The sequence below is a fragment of the Syzygium oleosum genome, unplaced genomic scaffold, assembly GCF_021117445.2.
Source record: "Syzygium oleosum isolate NSW1041296 unplaced genomic scaffold, Sole_v2.1 Sole_v2.33, whole genome shotgun sequence".
In the NCBI taxonomy this organism is placed as follows: domain Eukaryota; kingdom Viridiplantae; phylum Streptophyta; class Magnoliopsida; order Myrtales; family Myrtaceae; genus Syzygium; species Syzygium oleosum.
The window spans coordinates 2,232,699-2,255,519 of NW_026607517.1; the positions used below are offsets into that span (position 1 = coordinate 2,232,699).

Consider the following 22,821-nt stretch of genomic DNA (forward strand, 5'->3'; position numbering starts at 1 on the left):
CACAACATGGCATGTTTATTACTACTCTTAGGCACCGAATCGGAAGATTCCGTCGGAGTTGAATAGCGTTTGTTACTTCGGTTCGAGATTTTGCTCTGTATTATCGGCGGCGACGGCGAGCCGAAACCTCCCTAAAACCCCGTAACAGGACCCCCGACCTTCCCCCCACCCGCCCCCCGTTGGCGGAGCTCCGGACACGCCCACGTGGCGGTCATGTCATGCTGGGCCCCACCCTCCATGGCCTTTGGTCCCTTGTCCCCACTCCTCCCCTCTCTGTCTCTCTCTCTCTCTCTCTCTAATCCATCCATTCATCCATCCTTCCTTCCTTGCTTCTCTCTCTTCTTTTCCTTGACTATTATAATGATCTTACGAATGCCCATCAAGAAAGAAGCATTCTTTTCAGATTATTAAGGATGTCCCATTGGCAAACGACACTTTTAAGTAGCCGGCACGTAGCTAAAAACTGCCTCTTTCCGAAGGGTTTCTTACATAAAGCACCTGCCTTGTTCCCTGATATTTCGATGTAGTCTGATGATGATCATCAATACATGTCATTAACATTTTCTTTGGGATTTGGATAAATCATACTTTATTCTTCCACTTTATATATACCCCCTGCATCCTTCCTCAACATCCTCTGTAGCCTCACCTCTCTCTGTCTCAGCATCATCTCTTGCTCTTCCTTTTTCCCTCGGCCATTCCATTCCATTCCATTCCCATTGGCACTCCAAAGTCTCGCGGTACAGAGGAGTTACCGATACCCAATACGCAGAGAGAGAGAGAGACTTGCATTGGAAAGCGATCTCTTAATAATATCAAGAATCGTACTTTTGAAACCACCCCCCCACCAGAAAAAGCGAGCTCGTGTGTTAGGCACAAAAAAGAGAGCTCCTTCCACAGTGCCCGAAACCACCACCACCACCACCTTTATTTCTGTTTCGCACATCGCATCTCTCGCTTCTCTTTTTGCTCTCCCGACCCTTCGCAACGTGATGAACACGCCGTCGCCGTCGTTGCCGGAGATGCTTCACTGCGCGGAGATGACGGTCCTCGAGCGGCAGCGGGCCCGCGGGAAGTGGCAACAGGACGACCAGCTTCAGTTCCACGTGCAGGGCGAGGGGCAGAGGTGTCACTTCGGCGGTGGGAGCGAGTTGAACGGCGCGTTTAGCTTCGGGCAGAGCATTGAGAGCTTGATGGGCGGCGGCTGCGAGGCGGTGTTCGAGGAGGTGCTGAACCACCCGATTAAGCCCGACCCGGGTGTGGAAAGCGGGTGGCTGGGTAGCTTCGACTTGTCTGGCTTGGGCTACGGGGCGTGTGGGTTTGGGGGTGGGAGCGCGTTGGAGGTGAATTTCGCCATTAACAGGACTTTGAGCTGCCCTCCGGCGGCGACGCCGGCGGTGACTGTGGAGAAAGGTAAGGAGTTTGTGGTTTCGGAGAAGATGAGCCAAGCTGGGCGAGAGAATTCCAAGAAGAGGAAAGTGGATGAAGTGCACAACACAAAGGTGTGTTCTTTCTCTCTCTGTCTGTTGAATTTTCCTAACTTTTTCCAAGGGTAAATGCGGTTTAGGTTGATAGCATTATGTGACCTTCTGGGTACTTGATCACTTCTCTTTTTTTTTCCTTTTCATTTTTCTGTATTTTAACCACATTAGTTAAATGCTGTTGCTGGTTCTTGAATTCTCGTCTTAAAGCACGCGTCTCTAATGTTGGATGAGTTTCATAATGTTTTTTTTTTTCCTAGTAGTCTGGTCAATTTTGAGAAATCTGTAATTTCGGGAAATGGGTGATTTTGCGAGGATCGTGATGGATAATTTAGCTGACGTGTGGGTTACAATTTGTAGATTGAAGATGATTCCAGAGATAAAAGGATCAAAGGGTGCCCTGAAGAGGTAGAGTCAAAGATCTCAGAGCAGAGCAACAACAAAACCAACAACAACAACAACAAAGAAGCATCTGCAAGCAGTTCAAAGGAAAACTCAAAGGTCTCTGATGTCCCAAAGCCCGATTATATCCATGTCCGAGCACGTCGTGGTCAAGCCACAGATAGCCACAGCTTAGCCGAAAGAGTAAGTCCCGAGTTCGAAAGTTCTTTTTTTTCCCTTTAGGCCTGTTAGCTCTGGTTACACTCGAAATTTCAAGGTTTCATTGGACCTAATATGAAAGTTCTTGGTGTTGTAATTTTGTTTAATCGCAGGTGAGGAGGGAAAAAATCAGCGAGAGAATGAAGTTCCTTCAAGATTTAGTCCCAGGGTGTAACAAGATAACCGGGAAGGCGGGAATGCTTGATGAGATAATTAACTATGTCCAATCTCTACAAAGACAAGTAGAGGTAAAGATCTAGCAAGATGCAATGCTCTACACTCTTGTTTGGAGTTTTTCACTCTCAGAGCATCCAAATCATTTTCTACATCCATTGTGCAGTTCTTGTCCATGAAACTGGCTGCTGTCAATCCGAGACTTGACCTAGACCTCGACAACATCTTCACGAAAGAGGTAGTTATAGCATTTCAAGGAATTATGAGATGCAATTCACTTTTGAGTTTTCCTATTTGCTTTACTGTTGTGTTAATCACTTAAAGTTTTCTAGAGATGAATATTCTTGAGAAGATGGTAACTTGTAACTTTCCTGGTTTGTGGTAACTTGTGGGTCGACCATAATATCTTTTAGCAGAATTGATAACATTTCTGATCCTGGCAATTATGTTATGGCATAATTAGCCACGGGGTAGAGAGATGTAAACCTACAGATATGAGGAAAGCCAGAGTATTTGTTCCTCAAAAGGCTCATGTTTAGATCCATCTCCTGAACATTGCATTTGCATTACTAAAATGAAGCAAGCTCGACTTTTTCTCTTGAGTTGGAGGTTTCCTCATGCTCTTTTTACTTCAATATTTGCAGATGATTCCTGCATGCGCGGCGAGCTTTCCAACAACTGACATATTGTCGGATATAACAAATCCAGCCTACCTTCCTTTTAGTCCAACACAAACGGTAGTGTCGTGCTCTGGCATGGAAATAGGAATCAATCCCGACTTGGGGCTCCGAAGGACGATAAGCGCCCCCTTGTCAATCCCTGACACATTTGTCGACTCGTCCTGCTTCGCTGTAATTCCTGCTGCACTCTGTACTACATTTCCCGATTCCCAGTATATATTGATCAATCTTTTCACTCACAATATTTGGACTCCGCAGCAATTGCAGCAACCTTTGACATGGGATCTCGGTTTGCAGAGTCTTTACAACATGGAGTTCCACCAAGGAAAAACAATGGCCTTTCCATCTCAACAGTTGACAGGTAATATTTCTTCTTTCTAATGATCACCTATTGTCTTTTTTTTTGGTAAGGGATCACCTATTGTCTTGATCGTGAGAGAATCCAAGTTAAGTGAGATCAACTATTAATGATGGATATGAAAAGGAACCCCACATGCCTATAATGATTGTGCTCAGTGATAGCGGTATCTTTCTAATTGTGATGACGGGGAATGGATTACAGAGATATTTCCTGTATTGCTACTTTTTCTCACTCTCTTAAAAGCGATCCAAACAGTGGATCCTTAAGGGCCATACAATAGCACTAAATTGATCCTTTAAGTAAGGCACTGAAGCCTCTAGTGCATTTTGACTTTCTCAACCAAGGAAAGTCTCGAACAAACTAGTAATGGCAATTCTTGAAGTCTCTCCCTTTTTCCTTGTCAGAATCCACAGATGTCCGATTTTTCAGTGATCGATAAAATTAGCACCGACAAAATTCATTTTAAATGATACTACTAATTGGCCTTGAAGCGGGTAGACGCTAAGCTTGTCATCTATAAATGGGGGTTGATTCTTTACAAAAAAAACGTCTACTCTGGCTACCCTTTTGAATCTAATGATTGCTTCAACAAATTTTTGCAGGTTCGGTTGAGGGCAATAATCTGAAGATGGAGATGTGAACCAGTATCTCATCCTCATAACTTCTATGAATTTATTCCAAAAATTGTTGGGATCCAGATTTTTTCACCTGTCTATGTATAGAAAGATATATTTGTACGTACATTTACGCCATTGGTATGAATAATAGTAGTCTCAACCTTTCATCGCCTCTCTTTCTCTAGCCAAGAACCTTCACTCGTGACTGGTCATATGCTCTTTTACATGAAAAATGTCAGGAGGGGGTGAGGATGACCAGCATCAGAAAAGAGAAGACTTGAGCATTAATATGAGGAATAAACAGAGAAAAATTGTGGAAGTGCTTATAACTATACTACAGAAATCTATCAAGACTCTTGATTTACAGTGGATTACAAGCAGAGTCAGTAATTTCAGGGGACCAGTCGGAAGCCCTCAGCTCAAGCCCCGTGTCCCTCAGGAACCGATTGCTTACTTGCTTTATGATCATTCTATCATACGAGGCAAGCATGCTCAGTGACATAGAAGTACAAAAGTTTCCCTAGAAAAAGATGATGGCGATGGAGGAGAGGGACCAATTCAAATTGTGTGAAGAAAAGTAGAGATAATGCCCATCATTTTCACTCTGCCATCGTGCAAGTTAACCAACTTTTTGTGGACAGTGCTGCTATATCTAATTGACAATTTGACTCTGTCTTCCTCGGTTACCATACCATGATACCTGCATCATCATCCTCTAGCTGGACTGTGATTCTAATATCCATAAGCACTTTAATTGACAATTCTGTGAGACTCCCATTTCTCCCAAATATACCCGAGAGTCAATTGACGATGAAAATGTTTCTCCCGCAAATCGAGCGGATAATTCACTGTCTTGCAACTAACAAGAGGCGAGCAGATTTGCACATTCAATGGAGGGGCAAGGGCGAGGGCGAGGGGGACCGCGAGAAGTTGCCTGCGAAGGAAGTTGATCATCTCTGGTGTGATTGCAAAGGAAGTTGGCCTTCATTTTCAAGCCATAGGTTGGAGTGAGAGGGATGGACCTGGCCTCATCCATTTAACCAAGATCTCCTTGATTCTCTTTGCTCCATGGGATGTTGAGAGGTGAATTTGGCCTTTCCCTTTCATTGGGCCCAACATCAACTTTCAGCAATTTCCACCCCCTCTCCCCTCTCTCTCTCTCTCTGAGTAAACCCATGTTATAGATACCTTCTCTTGGCTCTATACACGTTAGATACTCAAATTTTTGTCTTTTTTCTTCTGATGCGAGATCAACAGATAGGGATAAGAAGTGAACCAACAGTAGAGATGGTTCTTTCGGAGAAAAAGAAAGAAAACAGAAAATTGAAGAATAAATACGCCAGCCCCATGGACCCGGCGTTAGCACCACTGCAACTCTTCCATTGCAGGACCTTGAACACAGATACCCTTTTTACCCCCCTTCGAGACATGGTGTAATGACATCTGTAAATCATGGATTGGCCTACAAACACAGAAGAGTGAGGACACCCACGTCGGATCAGAGCTATAAAAAGCACAAACGCCGCAGTAATTGTCCTAGTTAGGTTATTACATGGGTAGTGTCGTGACTCAAGCTTCTGCTTTGTAAAGGGGAATGAACAAATTGGGACAAAAGCGAACCAACAGCACATATGATTCCTTCTGAGAAAAGGAAAAGGAAATTGAAGAACAAGTATGGAAGCCCCTTGGGACTGGTTGTACCACTTCAACTCTTTCATTACAAGACCTCGACCCATCTGTGAAGGCTTGGACTGGACTTACTTCAAAACTTATACCTTTTTATTATATCCTTGGAGATTCTTGAATAGAATTTATCCAATGGGATCTATAAATTATGGGTGGGTCTCCAAAGACATGACATCCACATTAGATTAGAATTAGTGAACAGCAACAAAGTTGGATGAGCATCACAGTGTTCTACTGCTACCATTTATCAATATAGACTCAAATTTTTTGGGTGGACCCCATCTAATTTGTGACTCATTTTTAATAATTAACCTAGGGAGGTAGCTTAAATACCCCATTAGATTTACTGATGCTTTCAGTTTTTGCCATCAGTTCGAGAATGTAAAAAAAGAAAAGGGTTATTACCACAAAAAATCCTAAACTGGTACACTTGTGAGAAATTTACCCAAAATTACTTTTTTAATCACCAAAAACCCAAAATTGGTACACCTGTAACAAATTTACCCTCCGTTAGTTTCCGTTAAATTTTACTGTCAAATTGCTGAGTTGGATAACATGTAACAGTTGATTGGTGTATCAGTTTAGGGTTGTACCCATTTCTTTGTCACAGATTTATCAGTTTGTGATTTTTCGTGATATTAATTCAATTTAACGGAGGGTAAATTTGTCACAAGTGTATCAATTTTGGGTTTTTTGTTGTATTAACCCAAAAGAAAATGATGAGTTTGAGCATCATTAAAGAGAGTTCTCTTTCATCTTTTGTTTACTTTAAGGCAAAAGCGACCAAAAATTCTGAACTATGCCTACTAGAACAATTTATTCTTAGCTTTTTTTCTGTTACACCAAAAATCCCAAACTTGTACCCGTGTGACACATTTACCCCGTCAAAATTTCGTTAATGAGGACCATAAAAAAAATCTGCTTACATTGACACTAGAAAGCAAATGTTATTGACATTGCATTAACATGATTTAGGTATAATAAAAACGACATTGTTTTGACTAAAAAATCATCTAACGAAACCTTCATGAAGGGCATGATATAAATTTGGGTTTTTTTATGTCACAAGAAAAAGCTTAGGGTAGTTACACTGGGTATAGTTTGAGATTTTGGATGTCACGAAAAAAATTCAGGATAAATATGTCACAGAAAACAATAAGGACTATTAAAAAATCTACCTGTATTGACGTTGCATTCACGTGGCTTAAGTGAAATAAAAACATTATTTTGACTGAAAAATCATCCGTGTCATAAAGGTACAAATTTGAGTTTCTTTATGTCAGAAGAAAAAATTTGGGGTGAATGTATCATAGTAGGCATAGTTTGAAATTTTTTATGTTAGGGGAAAAAAAATTCATAATAAATGTATCATAAAAGGCATAATTTGAAATTTTTTTGTGACTTTTTCCCACTTCATTTATATTCCTAAGGCCATGAGTTTAGGCAATCAGCCAAACCACTTAAATTTCTGGGTCATTTCGCCAAATTCTCGTCTTCTTTTGTTTGCCACTTTTCGTTAGTTGTGCAACAAATTTCACCATATTCGCAACACCATTAGCTGTAAAACCTCTCTCTCTCTCTCTCTCTCAAACTTCATTTCGAAATATCATTGTCCCTCTAATACTCCTCGACCCTCCAACAATATATCTAACCTGTTACGAAAGAACATTATCCTCATTCAATCTCGTATTGTTCGAGAATAGTGAAAAGAGAAGGCCTGTCAAAAGAAGAGGCTAAGAATGGTGCAAAATTGTGAACTGAGATGCCTTCTATAAATCAAGTCATAACTTAAACAGGCGGCAAAATTTCATTAAGAAGAGACAGATCGGTAAAATGCTATGCATGCCCTCATTCACGCATGCCCGCCTTTTGCTTTGTTTCCCATCTTCCCCTTTCCAGAGCCCTTTCCAGATCCTTTACCGGCTCCTCGAGCTTTTGCATTCTTTCCCTTTTTCAATCCGCCTTTCCCTTGCTTGCCCTTTCCACGACTCCGAGCATCCTTTTTCATCCTTCGGTCAACAAGGACTTTCCCCTTCCCGCCCTTGACCTGAACCCCCTTCTTTGCGACCACGTACTCCTTTTGAGGCTTTTTGGGTGCAGCCTTCTTGTATAGCTGGTCGATCATCCTACTCTTGGAACGATCAGATATATCTGTCTGGTCCGATATAGAGTTCGCTTTCTTGCGAATCTTATCTAGCTTCCTCATGGCAGCCCGCTTCTTTCGTGCTTTGGCCTCTGCCACCTTCTTAGCTGGGCGGGCATCTATCTCCTTAAATTGTGCCTTCATTGCAGCAATTTCCTCTTTCGTCACGGGCTTAATTGGTTGCCGGTGTCTCCTCTCCTCATCTATAAACCACTCAGGCAGCCCCTCATCATCAAACATGTACTTACTGTAGGCATCATCTAGGATTTGCTCTCTCTGCTTCTTCCTTAGCATCTTCTTTGCACAGGCCAAGATCTCAGCTTTTGTGTCAATGTCTTCATCCTCCGAGTCATCATCAGAGGACTCATCACTAGAATCAGTAGCTGGTGCAGGAACTATCTCAAAATCATCTCTCCCCTTGGAAGCTTGAACTGTGTCCAATGCTGCAACTTGGGTTGCTGCCTTAACCTTCACTGGTGTCGGAAGTTCTTTTCCACGCCGATCAATTTGCATCTCATCATCACTTTCATACTTCCCCAAATCTCCCCCTTCTACAGCTTCTGCAAAGATATCTTGGCTGAACCACTTATTGGTTATCTCTTCTTGGGTAGGCACTTCACCATTATCAAGGTTTACCATAAGTGGATTTGATTCATTATCAACCTCAGCTTTGTCCGAGTCGTCATCATAATGGATCATGTCCTCATTTTCGCTGCCCTGAATGGTGAAAAAGAAAAAAGAAAGAATCAGCAATGTCCGCATGCTATGAAAAATTCTATGCGCCACATATACAAGATAATGCGTAAAACCAAGTTTATCCTAGGTCTGCAACTACACAAGCAGCACCTTACGAATGGAAAGTTTGTAGCAGTAGAATGTCATCTGTAAAGTCTGTTTGTCCCGAAAGTAAAATCACATAAATGAAAAAGAGATAGGTACAAAAGTCCATGAGTAGTGATACTCAGAGCTTGGGGTTCTGTACCTCTAAAAGTTGGTCCTTTTCATAAGCTTGTTTCGCACGCTTCCGCTGTTTTGTGCTACCCTCCTTTCTGGCTACAAAGCGTTCATAAGCCTCATCGAGAAACTCTTCCATCTTTTCATCGTATCTGCCACAAGATCATAATATGATATAAACACACTTTTAAATATGCCTGATAAATTGGCAATCGCGGAAAGTCAGGAATGTTACCTTTTGCGTTCTTCCTCTGAATCGGCATCACTTGAAGATTGCTCCTCGCTTTCCTTCAAAGTTCCTTCATCATCACTATTCCGTGAGTCCACATTTTCCTCGTCAAGTTCATTAGAATCAACAGCTACCAAATCTTTCTTGTCCTATAGAAGCAGAATATGACCACTGGTCAGAAAATTACAGTTAAAGAAAGACCAGCTTAGCTTGCAGTTCTTTCTAGCCTTTTTGCCCTCCAAATCAATACAAAGCATTCAATAAGAAACTGAGGCTCGATAAATACTTCCCTAGCCAATAATTTTACTCTAACGAAGAAAGGGATGGGGGAGATCCACTCCACTCTGGCTCTTTCCCCTAATATTTGACAAATCGTCACTTGGGAAAGATGAGAGCCATCTTTCAAAGCCAAAGCTCTATTATCTGTGCTTTAATAACAGAAACTCATCACACATAAGCAAACATATGGACTGAGGAAGAGGGGATGAAAATCATTTCTCTGATGAACTCAGGGAGGGGAAACGGACATGTAGCGAGGATCATGGAAACTTTTGAATCCCATGGAGAAGATAACAACAAAAAGCTGCAAGATGATATATAACCCACCATTTCCAAGTAACCATAGTTGCAGAAAACACTCGGCTATCTATCCACATTGTCCCTTCCTCCACGCCTTCTCCAACCAACAAGCGGGCGAAGGAGAAGGATGAGGAGGATGTTCACATACATAGCTCCAGTACATGCGAGGGAAACTAATTCCACAAGCAACACCGTCGAACAAGCAAGGGAAATCATAAAACAGTTTGAACAGAGAGCATGCAAAACTAACAACTTGCCTTGATGGAAGAAAGAGAAAACAATTCATGATCCATGTAACCATCTTCCAAAGCATCCACTTGCGTCCCTAAGGCCTTCCGTGCCGTGTCCTGACAAAATCAAATGTCAGTTTGGCTCTTTAATTCAAATGGTAGGTGATGTGCTTTTCTCCCTTAGTCCATTGCACAAAAGCCAAACCTTAGCTCGTCTTTTTGCAAGAAGCTTCTTTTGTCGTTTTTTCTTGCGCTCCATAGCATATGTCAGCTCCTCCATCTCATTGAGTATTTTATCATCTTCATCTACGGTTTCCTCTTTGTCACCAACTGCAGGACTAGAAGAATCAGTCTTCTTTGTAGGAGACAGAGCCTTCCTCATTTGCAGCCGCCATCTGCATGTCAACACGGAAGCTTTCAAATCGGGAGAATGTTACCATTGGGCCATTCAGTTGACAGAAACTTTTGGGTTATTTGCCTGCGAGGGACTGCCTATTCGACAGTTCATCAAGCATTAATTGATGCTATCCAAAGTCAGCTCCTCACCATCCTTGTTATTCCTATTACGGATGCACCTGGTCATCTATATTAAAATGGCTAGTCAAAAGATAAACCCGAGACTACAATACCTACATTGATCTAGTCGTTGAATTAGTTAAGCCCTATACTAACTTCCAGGAGAAAAGAAAAACTAAGTAACAATCAAGCTATGCTAGCAATAATAAACAAATTCCATCAATTAAAGGAAGAAAAAAGATCAAATTAAATTCATCGTTTTCACAATTGAATGAAAGTGATAGAGACACAGAGAGAAGCAAGGATACCCAACCTTTCCAACGACAAAATGGTAAGTAAAATTTTGAAAATTATTTTATTGATGATAGCAGAGAGAAAAGAAGGATGCAGACTGCTCACTTCAATAGATGCTTGAAGTCTTGTTTTCCCAGGACTCGCAAATCCTCACATAGATGTTTGACCTAGAAAACAACAGGATTCAAGTTTCTAGGAGGTAGTAGACCATATATATAAATAACTGTACAAGGGAGAACAAGCAAATACCTCCTCGGTGGTTAAAGAGTGCTCCTTAATAGGCAAAGAAGCTGGATCATCAAATAATATTGAAGTTACTGAACCAAGTATCTCAAGAGGAGACTCGGACGAAATGAAATCTGCAGCTGAAGACACTTTTCTGAAAATTGTTTCTCCATCTTCATAACTGCGAGGAAACAAAATAGTTAAAAGAGAACAATACTACTTTTGTTGCTGCATACAAGAGGCAACTGGAAAATCATCGGTATGCTCTGTATGGAATAACTGCTGCACTGCAATATGGCATGGCTTTTCCAAACAGGATGGCACTTAAACTTCACATCAAAATTGAATCTATATTTATTTAGTGAAACAGACATAATTAGCTTAACATCATCATCCAAAGAATGCCTACCCATCACGGTGTCTCTTTTGCTTTGTTCCTCTGAGTACATCGACCACCTATGCCAAATAGACACAAAACTAAGTCAAGAAGAGGCGCTGTATTCTGTGCTGAGATAACCGTCCCCGGGAAAGTCGTACACAACTATGCAGTAAATTAAATAGCAGGTACCTTCCTAGGGGGCTCAATAGATCCTTGAAACAGATGCTTCACATCAAGAAGTCGCGGATCAATTTTTGCAGGGGCCTTGTATTTCAATCCCAAAACAAATATCTCAGCAGATGTGGACCGACTAGCAGCTGGTTTGTCCACCTCCACCTTTTCAAACAACTGGAGAGCAAATTCCAATGCTAAAATATTAGATCAGGTCTGGCTGTATAAAGCAATCGTTAGATAACGAGGATGGCACAAATACCTGCTTGAGGCAATACAGAACAGAGTTATAGTCTTGGGACCTGAAAACCTGATACAGGTCGAGCAGAATGTAAGTAGAGCGAAAATTGGATTCATCTGCAATATATCGCAATACCCATGTGCTGGACTAGTATATAGTGACTTCGGAGGGTTAAAACCCAAGAAGGAGAAGATAGATGTGAAAGATTAAAAATTTCATTTGCGTAATGAGGCATGGCAATGCAATAGAGCAATCCTACGCAGAGACTGTAATTTATAATTAGCAATCAGATGCATGGTAGATGCAATTTCGTTTCTCCCTGCCAATACGAAGAAGCTGCAGGCACTGAAAGCTTCTCATTTCCACGAACAATCATCCACTCAATCTCTCATCATTCACCAGCTAAAATTCTACTAATCCCATAACATTCACATACTCCGATGAAAACCTACTAGCAGCTCAAACTTCAAAACCGCAAGCCACGGAGCTGGAAAACCGAACACACGCACCTTCGTCACAAACGTGCCTTTCGGAGCCAGAAACTGAGTCGCGAGCTTCACCGCATCGATGACCAGCGCGTTCTGGCTCATAGCCTCCTGCGCCCACGCCCCGCCGACGTTCGGCGAGCCGTCGTGGAGCACCAGGTCGAAGGCCCGGACCCCGTGCTCCCCCATCAGCTTCTTGACCCGGGCCCGGCACTCCGGACGGGTGATGTCCTGCTCGATGGAGATGGCGCCGCGGACCGGGGCGATGGGGACGAGGTCGATGCCGATGACGAGGCTGCCGACGGGGACGCGCTGGACGGCGACCTGCATCCAGCCGCCGGGGGCGGCGCAGAGGTCGAGCACGGCGCGGGAGGAGCGGAGGAAGGAGAACTTGGAGTCGAGCTGGACGAGCTTCCAGGAGGCCCGGGAGCGGTAGCCGTGCTCCTTGGCGAGGCGGTAGAACTTGTCCAGACGGTGCTTCCCCTTCACTTTCCCCATGGCTCAACTTCTTCTTCTTCTTCTTCTTCTTCCAAAGGTTCTTCTTTGCGCTTTCGCGGTGTTGTAGTGTTAGGGTTTATGAAGCGCGGGTGGTTATTGATTAGACCCGACTTGACGTATTTGCCCCTCTTCCTTCCTCTGCCGAACGACTTGCCGTTTCTCCGGGCTTGTTGGCCCGATCGGGCCTGGACAGGCTGATCGCCAGGCCCAGGACTAGGCCCATGTACACGACAACCCGTTTTTTCTAAATCAAATTCAAAGGTCTAATACCCTAGAAAACTTCCAACTTTAAGTCCAGTCCCGATTCTACTCTAAATTTTTTTTTTCGTTCCTTAAAGAAACCCCAACTTTAGATCCGGTTCCTATTCTACTATAAACTTTTTTTGTCTCATAAAAAACCGTAAACTTTTACTTGAGTCTCAAATCTACTCCCATTAGCCCTCCGTCCAAAATTTCTCTTGACAACCGAGAGATAGAAAACTCCCGAGCGAGCTATTCGAGCATCTCGAGCCGAGTGTCTTGATCACCAGCTCTCCCACTGCAAGAGACGGAAGACTTTCCGAGCACGAGAGATTAAAGAATAGGCGTAAAATCGAAGATCTCGAGTGAGATGGAAAGCTAACTCTCTTAAGAATAAAAGCAATTGAAGAAAGCCAACCCTAATTGCTCTAGTTTTTACCTAATTTTCAAATCCAATAAGATGTTGTTGGAAATGAATCTCCAAAAGACATTTCCTTGGATATAGAATTTGAGAATGAATTAGAGCAATGCGTAGAAATGCCACATGACGAAGTGTTTTTCTATGAGATAAAAAAAAAAGTTCATGGTAGAATTAGGACTATGCCAAAAGTTAGGGGTTTTTTTATGAGATAAAATTATAATAGAATTGAGACTTAAACTAAAGTTGAGATTTTTTTAGGGTATTAAGTGGAGAGACAGGATGCTCGAATTTAGGTCCCTCAACATGTGAGAATATATTCAATGGTTGCTAAGCGCCACTTCAATCGCTGACGTGGCACGCGTCCTTTTATTTATACCCGATAATTGATCGGCACGTGTCTGCTGAGATGGAAGAAAAAATATTTATTTTTGTCATGGTCGTGCTTCACAAAAGGGAACTCGCCCGAGGGAGAGAGGGTCCATGACCATTCAAGTTCCCTCCGGATTGCACGATGGAGACGGTCGCGCCGGATTCTGAAGCGGCTGTGCAAATGGTGGCTGGATGGAGGAGCAAGAGACGTCGTCCATGGCCGACAACCGGATATGCAGAGGAGCATGGGTAGTGGGAGGAAGAAGAAAAAAAAGTTTTTTTATTTTTTTATTTTCACCGCATCAAACACGCGGGTATAAATAAAAAACGCGCACCACGTCAGTGATTGACATGGCGTTTTGCAACCACCGAATATTTTCCTTACGTCGGATTGATTTGGGCAAGCATATGATTAAGGCCCGGATGGGACTCCTGGATCATTGCCTCTTACATTGGATTGAGTTTTCAGACAATATCTTACGCACCTTGTATTACCGTTACATGTCACCAAAACATACCATAAGATTTCAAAAATGCAGAGTCTTCACACAAAAAGTCAAAGACTCTTCACCATGGCAAGTTTCAGCGATGAGCTTATTGAATTATTATTATTATTAGGCAGTAATCCAATGCCGGCCAGTCGAAAAAGCAGTAATTCTACTTCCTTTGTCTAATATTTCGGTCGACACATGACACCCGAAATTCAGTTCGATGACCTGTCCTCGATTCTTTCTTCGTCAAACATTTCGGTTGACACAAAGCACGCGTCAGCTCGACATCTCCAACGCAAAAGATTAGCAACCACTTCAGAGATCTAGTTCACATGCTCGAGTAAATGAAAAGGAGATGTTGACAGAAAACTACCAGTTAGTAGTTGCTTTGTTTAACAAAATCCCATTAATTTCGCTAGATATCGTCACCGAGATATAGTGTTGAAAGATCGATACAACTGGCAAGTTTATTCATATCTCGGGGATCACCTCATTTACAAAATCAAAAGCAGCAATATTGTAGGAGCTCATCTTTAAACTCTAGTAGGCTTTTCCTGTGATACTATGGATACGACTAGGAATTAATATTTCTGTACATAGAGCAGAAAGGAGCTCGCAGCTCTCCAGGGCAAAAGCTGTTGAAAAACTCTGTATATCTCGTTCAATCTCCGTGCCTAGATCACATTTCGCGGCATTTTTCATCTCGGAAACATCTGAAGATTAACACAAGATCCATCCGCTTATATAACTGTACCATCTTTTATCGTTGCCTTCTCCAGTATCACGGTTATTCCCGAGCGTATGTAAAATCCATCCTCTGGCCGATCCGCTTCTTCAACGCCCTGAGCGGCAAATACATCAATTTCGGTCGGTTAAAGCATGCCAAACTTGGGGGAGAGAATCATTAGGAATGTAAACTACAGAACTATATAGAGAGAGAGCGGCGCGGGCGAGTTTGCTTACATCTTTGTTTACAATGGCCACATCTTTCCCAATCTTTGCATTCTTGTCGATTATGCATTTCCTTCCGAGATTAAAACCCAAAATGGTATCAGATTATGTAAAATGTTATAGCACCTTTCAAAAAATGAACGGCTCAATCTTTTTACCTGATCTTTGTGTTCTTTCCTATCCCGATAGGCACCTTCCCATCTGCTAGCAGAGAAGCTATTTCTGATTCTGTTTGGTAATAGTCCGCACCCATCATCACCGTGTCCTATCAGGGAGAGAGAGATCACAGGTAATCAGAAATTGGTGATTCTCCCATGACTTGAGACTCGGACAGAAAGGGAAAGTTGAAATTCGAGATAAGTTATACCTTCAGCTCAACTCCAGAATCGAGGCGTGAGCGTTCACCCACTATGGAGTGTTCAACGCTGCACTCTCTCAAAAAGCAACCATGGGAAATTATTGCATCCTTAATCTACAGCATACAAAGCAAGCATAAGAAGCAGATCAGAAAAGTTAAAAAAGACCACATAGACAAAGTAATACAGAGAGAGCTGCACGCCTTGCAGTTGTCTATCTTGGTCGGTGGAAGAAATCGGGGGGACGTGAAGAAAGGTGTCTTCGGATCATAAAATTCAAATTTCGGAACCTGCAAGAAGGACAATAAGGAAATCCACATCAGTTTATCTTGTTTCAAATGAAAATCGTAATTGCAGCTTCATACGTTGCATAAATTGGATGGCCTGTTCAAATCAGGATTCTTAAGCGCACGAATTTGAATCGTGACGGATATAAAAGCGAGAGCACAAGTAGGCACGCGTAAGAAAAAACCCACCTCTTCTGTGAGAGCCAAATTAGCATCATAGAAGGACTTGATAGTCCCTATATCCTCCCAGTAATCGCGGAAAATATAAGCCTAGCAATCAAGAGAAATTAAGCTTGCAATGAGAGCTTTCAGTGGATACTTCGTTTTTTTTGTTTTTTCAGGAAAGAGACTCTTTCAGATAAAGAGAGGTCGCTTACCTGGACGTCATACTCCATCACAGCCGCGGGAATGATTTCAGATCCAAAGTCATTGGCTGTAGGGTACCTCGTCTTCAGAAGATTTAGTAAAGTCCCCGTCTTGAAGACATAAACTCCCATCGATGCAATATATGGAGATCTTGCAGCTTCTTGCGGAGACAATCCTAGCATGGTGGTATCCACTTGCTACAAGAATCAGCAAATGACTCGTTACCAAATCTCGAAGGAAATTCACGCAACATTCATAAAATAAAGCGAGGTTGGAACGGCCTACCAAATAAAGAAGGAAAAAAAGCTCAATAATAATGAAATATAAATAAACTCTGGGTTATTTGGCAAAGGTGAGACAAAGATTGAGGAATAAATGGATCATCTTAGCACCAAACGCTCACCATAGTTGTCAGATCAGGACCCTTGGGCTTTTCAGAAAATTGGACAATTTGGCCTCTGCTGTCTATCTTCACCAATCCACAATCAGATGCCCGGCTGATATACAATCCGCCAAAATTAGATTACATAAAATGCCTAAAAATAAATTAACACATTAATACGAAATTTAACATTGGCAATAAAGTGTGGCTAGAATCACAACCAACCTTTCCCCCATAGGAGTACACGCAACAGATATCTCAGAGTTTCTCTCGATAAGATTCTGTCGAGCAATGGCAAATTCATAAGAAATATAATATAGGTTTTCAATCAAGAACTCGTTTCATTTGGGAGCCACCATACACACCTGCACAAAATCCATATAGTCCATCCGGTAAAGATGATCCCCCGCCAATATTAGTATGTTCTCAATATTTCCGTTTTTGGCATCCTTCACAATTCAATACAGAAAGCAATGGATTAAAAACAGACAAAAGTTGTGCAGACTGCTGAGATAAGAAAGGGTAGTATCTAAAACCAGCAACAATGAGACACCGACCTCAAACACCCAAATGAATTTCCTTACGGCGTCTGCTGTTCCTTCAAACCACATCTTTCCTGTTTCTCCGGGAGTTTGAGTAGCGGCCAGAACCTATACATTGATTGTACTTTAGACACCAACCAAAAAAGGCCTTAATTATCGCAGCAAAGGATTGATTGATCAGAAAACGTTTCCTAATATAAACCACTTTCCAGACAGAAAAGGTATCAAGATAAACACTGCCGATCAAATAAGTTCACGATAAGACTCTTGTTCTCGGGGATGCAGGTGCAAACCATTTTTGATGGAATCCGAATGAATTTGCATACAGAAAACATACCTCAACAAACCCATCTCCAAAATTGACACCATTTCCGAAGTAAGTGCGTGCCAGATGACGATTAAGAGAAGCAGAGTTGAACTGGGTCAGCACAAAAATCTTGTTTATGCCACTGTTAATGCAGTTGCTCATTGGGATATCTATTAGCCTGTAGCATCCACCAACCGGAACCTACACATATTATCAATTTCTGAATATGAATACATACATACAAACGAATTTATGTTATGTAAACAGAATGTCTATATGCGTGAGCAATTATGCACTAATGATATTGGTAAATATAGTTCTGTGTGGTACGAGCGAATAAACTGATCCTTACGGCGGGTGTGGCTGCTCTTCTGGTAAGAGGGAAGAGTTGAGTCCCTGCACCTCCCCCCAATATAATGGCGACGACATTCTTCGGGTCTGCTTTTGGTCTATGAAACACCGGAGATTTGATGGTCTGACATCAACAACACAGAATCCGAATAGATTCATTTGATCCCGATTATGGAACAACGCGAGACTTTAGCAGCAAAATGGAGTCAATGAAATTATTTTCATCAAACGATGGCTCCTTTAAACGATTATCGCTTCGACTGTTAAACAAGATCAACTCACCAAGGTCTCGGCGGCATTGTCCGATGTAATAACAGCAAAAGCCGCACCAGGTTTCACCTTCTTGAACCTTTTTTCAACTCTCAGATTTCTAGCAACCCGATTAACCCAAACGCTATTATTTAGGCTCCCTCTGATTCTCTCACCCAAGAATCCATAATCTGCCTTCTTGAGACAACTCTTGTTTGATTGAGCCAAAGAGGTGTTGGCCTTGAGGCCCACACAGCAAGAATCCATTGCCGTCGCCTCTCACTGCAACACCAAATCACGACCACTAAGGTAAGATACTCACCGAGTACTAAAAGCCCACATGAACAAAAAAAGGAACTGATTAAAGTAAGACCACCCGATCTAAGCAAGCGCGTAAAGTGCACATTATACATAAAGAAATAAAAAAGAAGTGGAGTCAAAGTTGAGTGACATACTTGAAAAGTCGCAGAGCAGTCATAATCTATATAATAAACAAGATCCAAGAAACCCAAAAAAGAAAGACTGAAAAAACCAACCTGAATCAGGAAATCAAAAAGAAAGGTGGCGACAGAGCACTCAAGCGCCCAGACTACGAATCTTGATGCAGAGAGAAAAGAGATGATGACAGACCAAAAGGCAAGCTCTGAACTTCAAGCCTCGATACTAAGCAACTTCAATGAGTGATCAAGAAAAGATCGAAAACCCAATAAAGAAAGATGGTGGGGAGAGCGAATGGGGTGGAGGGGAAGGCGCGTGAGTGAACGTGGGAGACGGTGGCTCTGCTTTGCTTTTCCAGTGGGGGGGGGGGGGGGGGGAGGGCGGCCTGTGAATGTGGGCTTTTCGTCACGAGAAACGCCGGGGTTTGGGCGCAGGTATTTATACAAATGGCGTGATAAGGAAGGAAAAATCAGTGGGAGGGTCTTCGAGGGTGGCGCACGAGCGATTTACATCAGAGATATGAAGAAGACAGCAACGTCAAAGTTCGGATCCAGAGCGTTTCGCTGGAAAACGCCCATGATCCATGATGATGAGATGGTGTACGTACGTGGCTGTGACCCTGAGTCCCACGGCGCTCTTGCCTGTCCGAGTTTCTAGGCCTCTCCATTTCATACCTTCGTTCCATTAAAATAACCAAACCGGTCGGTTGACATTTTGACCGGCTGGCATTTTTTTCAGTTACTCTTTTTTTCTTAATGACTGACAGAACCCCGCTATTTCAGATATACAAGTGCATTAAATTTGAGGGCAAAAGCCATCAAAAATTTTAAACTATGCCTATCGTGACGCATCTACTCTAAATTAATTCTCCATTTTTCTCTTCAAATTTCTATTCGATATTAGAGATCTTAGAATGGTAGGAGAACACCATACTCCGGTAAACTGACTCACCTTATATTCAAAAAGAGGATTTAGTCGGATACTGTAAGTCGGTCTCAACGGGATAAAGCCGAAGAAAGGCATTGTGAGGTGACCGAATACTTGCATTTGTTAAGTTTTTGTTCTTAACATAGCCACTTTCGTGGTATCAGACCCAAGAATTATGTGCTATCTTACCATATTCTAAAATCTCTAATATCGAACATAAATTTGAAGAAAAGAAAGGAGAATTAGCTTTGCATAGTTTGAAGCACAATACCAAAAATCTCAAACTTGTAACTGTGTAACATATTACTCTTTGTCAAAATCAAAACGAAATCGTTGATACACGTGACAAAACACAATAACTTTCTAAAAGTTACCAAATCACAAATATACAAAAAAAAAAAAAAAAACCTCGCATCCAGATTCATACGATAGACGATCCATAAGGTATCTCGATGAGAATACGGTTAGTCCTCGGATCATCGAGTGATTAAAGAAAGTACCTTTTGAATGAGTTAAGTTATGAAAATTGGCATGATCGCGCATGAAAATGGGCCGTCGAATCGATCGACGAAGATGGTGACGACAAGGACGAGATATTTACCAAGAAAAGCCGCATGAGCTCGATCCATGATGAGTTTTTTTTCCGTAATTAAAATCAACTAATGTATAATTTAATGTTGGAAAATAATCTTCTCCTTCTTTCTTCTTTCTTCTTTCTTCTCTTTGTGTGTGCGGGGGCCCACGGAAACACGTCCCAACAAGTAGATCCTGCCAATCATTTGGGTACTTACCGCTTGACATCAGACATGTACCTCCACCAAATTTCATGGACGGTTGCTATTCCATTCATCTCGTAGTGTATGTAACTTTCGCAAAGCTTTTGGTGGATCCCCCCCGACGGCTCTATCATTCCCAGCCTCCTGCCAGGAACATTATAGGGGCGCACCATATTTGTTCAGTCACAATCCCTTTCGCTTTGATAGATCCTGGGCCATCCATTGTCGTCTTCAACCTTTCAATTCGACCCACCACCTCTCTCTCTCTCTCTCTATCTACATGTCGGGTCGTGAATCTCTAGTGAGAAGCTCGCCAATTTAACATAAGGAAAGAGGAAAGTTTCCTTCAATGGGAGATATCGGAAAAATACGAACCGGACAAAAGATGGCGCGGATGGTTAGATTGTATTTCCGAGTAAACGCCAACATTTTTTTCTTATGGCAATTTGCTTCGACAATATGATGTTTCTAGAGACCATTCACCATGTAGAGATCCCGAGGAATTTCCGTTCGTTTTGTTTCACTTAGCTACGACTTGCGAGATAACACTTATTGAGCTCAAGATAGTTCCACCAGATATTTTCATTTGAAGCCGACATGAACGGATGTGACGCATCGAACGAGACAGAGGTCGAGGAGAGGATCACCTCAGGACCCACTTTGGTTTGGAACCGAGCCATGAACGATCGAGCTTTGCGAAAGGGACGGACCGATTTGCTATCCAGCCAATTCCTGAGTATTTCGACCAAGTAGCGATGACATGATTGGGGCCAAATTTGGCAATATCAATCCAAGGCCAAGAAGATGAACGATTCCGATGAGTGATTGCTTGACTCTAGTGCTACAGTTGGACACTGGGGCACTTCGATATGCGACCCAATTGATTATAAAATGTTTCGTTGGGCTCTCTTGACCGCACATGTGTCCGAAAACAAATGGGCAGCAGTTAAGAGGATGAAAATCAAGATTTCTCTTCGTTTGGCCCCATAAACGAGCGATACATATGCTTCCGGATTGGCGCGACTGATAGGGGGGAACGGGAGGTCATCGGGTCTAATCACATCGATGAATCATGAAAATCCTGCATATGCAAAAGTCTGAATTCAACTGGTTTGTCGGATTCATAAGATACTTTATGGACCTTCGGGCAACTAAAGAGAAATTTGCCCAAAAAATCTTGAATCTATTAATTATATAGCAGTCAATTCATTCATAAATCTTTTAATTATATCAATTTAATTATACAAATATTCAACGAGCTCGTGGCAAATTCGATCTAGATAAATACTTTAGCTTATAAACATTCAGCGATCAAATGAGGAATAGAACATCAAAATTTGGTTAGAGGCTGAAGGATAGAGCTCGAATCACATGATCGAGCCAAATCAACTTGACCCGAGAAAAGAATAGGAGAGGACAAGAATCCCCAAGGGGCAACGTCAAGAGCATCATAATAGAAAGCAAGACGCAATAAATTATCCCGAACGAACCGATTTGAGAAGCGGATGCATTCCAGCCATCGAAATGAATGTAAAGATCTGGGAAATAAAGGAGAAATGGACACGAACTCGCTGACGAAATTTCACGTGGTGCATGCAGCTGAATTGTAAAGAGATCAAAGACACAGGCATGGAAAAAGGAAGGCTCGCACGTGCTTGAGTTAGTAGAGACAGTGACAAATATAGGATAGATACATCATATCCCATCACAAGCAGATTGATTAGGAAAAGAAATTTCACGTGTCGTGGGGCGGCGCGGAGCGGCACGGCCGGGTCTTAGACACCGGCGAATTTTCTCGCGAGCTAAGGGTTCAAGACCGAGCAGTTGAATTACTGCTACCGAATTTTACACAATCCCGACATGCTTCATTGGAAACGCAAGGATATGTCAGGTTATCTACGGGTGTTCCTTGTCATTGCTGAAAAAGAGGCATGGGTGCAAAAGCAGATGTCCCCCGTTACATCATGAATGCTTGACATTTGAACTCAAAGCTCGCTACATGCAGAAGGAATGAGATCCTAAGCGGATCTATCAGTCTTTAACTTTTCGAGTTCAACCAAGCTGAGTTGTGAGGGCTGCATTTCCATAACCAGACTAGAATCCAACTGTTTACACCAAAAAGTGAAAAAAAAATCATGGAAATAGGCATCGGGAGCTTTGGCGAAGATAATAATCACCGTTAGGAAGTTACTTTTTATTTAAAATTTAAAAGTTGTAATCGCTTGTACGAGATTATAAATATCCCAAGTTTGTATTTTGAAAAGACCCCCCTCAAAAAAAAAAAAATCAACAACAGAACTCACGTTTTTTATATGTTTATCTTTTCTTTTTCGTACCTTTACATTTGGCCAAGGCCATTATTTTCCTGCAATTTACAAGTTTTAATTCTTTAGGAGTAGTTCTAATGCTCATATTCACGTCGCCAAGTCGTCCTCCGATATGAATCTTCATCCTTGGTGCTTCGTCGTCGAGTCAAATCCCGGCAGTAGTACCGCCGCTCTTTCAAGCTTCGTCCTCGAGTCAAATTCTGTAGTTTGTTTGATAGATCTTCCTAAACTTTTCCGTCGAGTCAAACTCCGGTTTGGTTTAGGTTTGTACAATTCCACGTTCATTTTTATGATCGCTTGGATATTTCCTGTCAAATCACCACAGAACCCGTCCTTCAATTAAAAGCTGAAGATCCATTTTCGGTGTTTGTTTTCTTACGGATTAAATTACGGAGAAACACCAACCTAAGCCGAGCTTTGTTGGAGGATACCCTTTGTTTGGTACTGGCTAAGGAAGTAGAATTGTTCTGCTTCACCTCCGTGTAAGAACAAAGGAAA

At 42.1% G+C, this 22,821-nt stretch overlaps 3 protein-coding genes across 6 annotated transcripts; 1 reads left to right on the forward strand and 2 right to left on the reverse strand.

The window, feature by feature from the left end:
• The first annotated feature begins 456 nt into the window (after positions 1-456).
• LOC115672861 (transcription factor bHLH63) lies at positions 457-4,085 on the forward strand. Of its 3 annotated transcripts, none has more exons than XM_030594838.2 (7): positions 457-1,502; positions 1,842-2,066; positions 2,195-2,329; positions 2,422-2,493; positions 2,900-3,106; positions 3,203-3,296; positions 3,899-4,085. In XM_030594838.2, exons 1-7 carry the CDS (start codon positions 993-995, stop codon positions 3,934-3,936), a joined length of 1,281 nt encoding a protein of 426 aa, XP_030450698.2. In that variant the 5' UTR covers positions 457-992; the 3' UTR covers positions 3,937-4,085. The 3 variants fall into 3 exon arrangements, with proteins under 3 accessions (XP_030450698.2, XP_056160937.1, XP_030450697.2); XM_056304962.1 differs by having other exon boundaries at positions 458-1,502; positions 3,233-3,296; XM_030594837.2 differs by having other exon boundaries at positions 459-1,502; positions 3,194-3,296.
• A 3,254-nt stretch (positions 4,086-7,339) lies between these two features.
• On the reverse strand, positions 7,340-12,608 carry LOC115672662 (uncharacterized). The gene is made up of 11 exons (XM_030594539.2): positions 12,070-12,608; positions 11,582-11,629; positions 11,338-11,496; positions 11,179-11,225; positions 10,794-10,950; positions 10,650-10,711; positions 9,940-10,129; positions 9,762-9,851; positions 8,932-9,074; positions 8,725-8,848; positions 7,340-8,459 (listed from the first exon to the last, which is right to left on the reverse strand). The coding sequence occupies exons 1-11, from the start codon at positions 12,541-12,543 to the stop codon at positions 7,452-7,454; spliced, it is 2,502 nt and encodes an 833-aa protein (XP_030450399.2). The 5' UTR covers positions 12,544-12,608; the 3' UTR covers positions 7,340-7,451.
• A 1,905-nt stretch (positions 12,609-14,513) lies between these two features.
• LOC115672663 (glucose-1-phosphate adenylyltransferase large subunit 1) lies at positions 14,514-18,952 on the reverse strand. 2 transcript variants are annotated; one of them, XM_056304988.1, is made up of 15 exons: positions 18,449-18,952; positions 17,889-18,133; positions 17,608-17,730; positions 17,286-17,456; positions 16,964-17,056; positions 16,772-16,855; positions 16,632-16,687; positions 16,428-16,521; positions 16,036-16,221; positions 15,848-15,928; positions 15,575-15,661; positions 15,383-15,487; positions 15,174-15,280; positions 15,028-15,088; positions 14,514-14,906 (listed from the first exon to the last, which is right to left on the reverse strand). In XM_056304988.1, exons 2-15 carry the CDS (start codon positions 18,120-18,122, stop codon positions 14,805-14,807), a joined length of 1,584 nt encoding a protein of 527 aa, XP_056160963.1. In that variant the 5' UTR covers positions 18,123-18,133; positions 18,449-18,952; the 3' UTR covers positions 14,514-14,804. The 2 variants fall into 2 exon arrangements, with proteins under 2 accessions (XP_056160963.1, XP_030450401.1); XM_030594541.2 differs by having other exon boundaries at positions 17,889-18,137; positions 18,392-18,952.
• Between the last annotated feature and the right edge of the window lie 3,869 nt (positions 18,953-22,821).

What these genes read in the sequence shown, in the direction of transcription:
- LOC115672861 (XM_030594837.2), top strand. Translation starts at nt 993, where the DNA reads ATGAACACGCCGTCGCCGTCGTTGCCGGAGATGCTTCACTGCGCGGAG. An exon ending in ATGAAGTGCACAACACAAAG is followed by an intron (nt 1,503 to 1,841) that starts GTGTGTTCTTTC and finishes TACAATTTGTAG; the next exon opens with ATTGAAGATGATTCCAGAGA. An exon ending in CTCTACAAAGACAAGTAGAG is followed by an intron (nt 2,330 to 2,421) that starts GTAAAGATCTAG and finishes TCCATTGTGCAG; the next exon opens with TTCTTGTCCATGAAACTGGC.
- LOC115672662 (XM_030594539.2), bottom strand. Translation starts at nt 12,543, where the DNA reads ATGGGGAAAGTGAAGGGGAAGCACCGTCTGGACAAGTTCTACCGCCTC. An exon ending in TTGCAAAAAGACGAGCTAAG is followed by an intron (nt 9,852 to 9,939) that starts GTTTGGCTTTTG and finishes TGATTTTGTCAG; the next exon opens with GACACGGCACGGAAGGCCTT. An exon ending in TCAGAGGAAGAACGCAAAAG is followed by an intron (nt 8,849 to 8,931) that starts GTAACATTCCTG and finishes ATCTTGTGGCAG; the next exon opens with ATACGATGAAAAGATGGAAG.
- LOC115672663 (XM_056304988.1), bottom strand. Translation starts at nt 18,122, where the DNA reads ATGGATTCTTGCTGTGTGGGCCTCAAGGCCAACACCTCTTTGGCTCAA. An exon ending in AATTCATTTGGGTGTTTGAG is followed by an intron (nt 16,856 to 16,963) that starts GTCGGTGTCTCA and finishes TGAATTGTGAAG; the next exon opens with GATGCCAAAAACGGAAATAT. An exon ending in TGTACTCCTATGGGGGAAAG is followed by an intron (nt 16,522 to 16,631) that starts GTTGGTTGTGAT and finishes ATTGTATATCAG; the next exon opens with CCGGGCATCTGATTGTGGAT.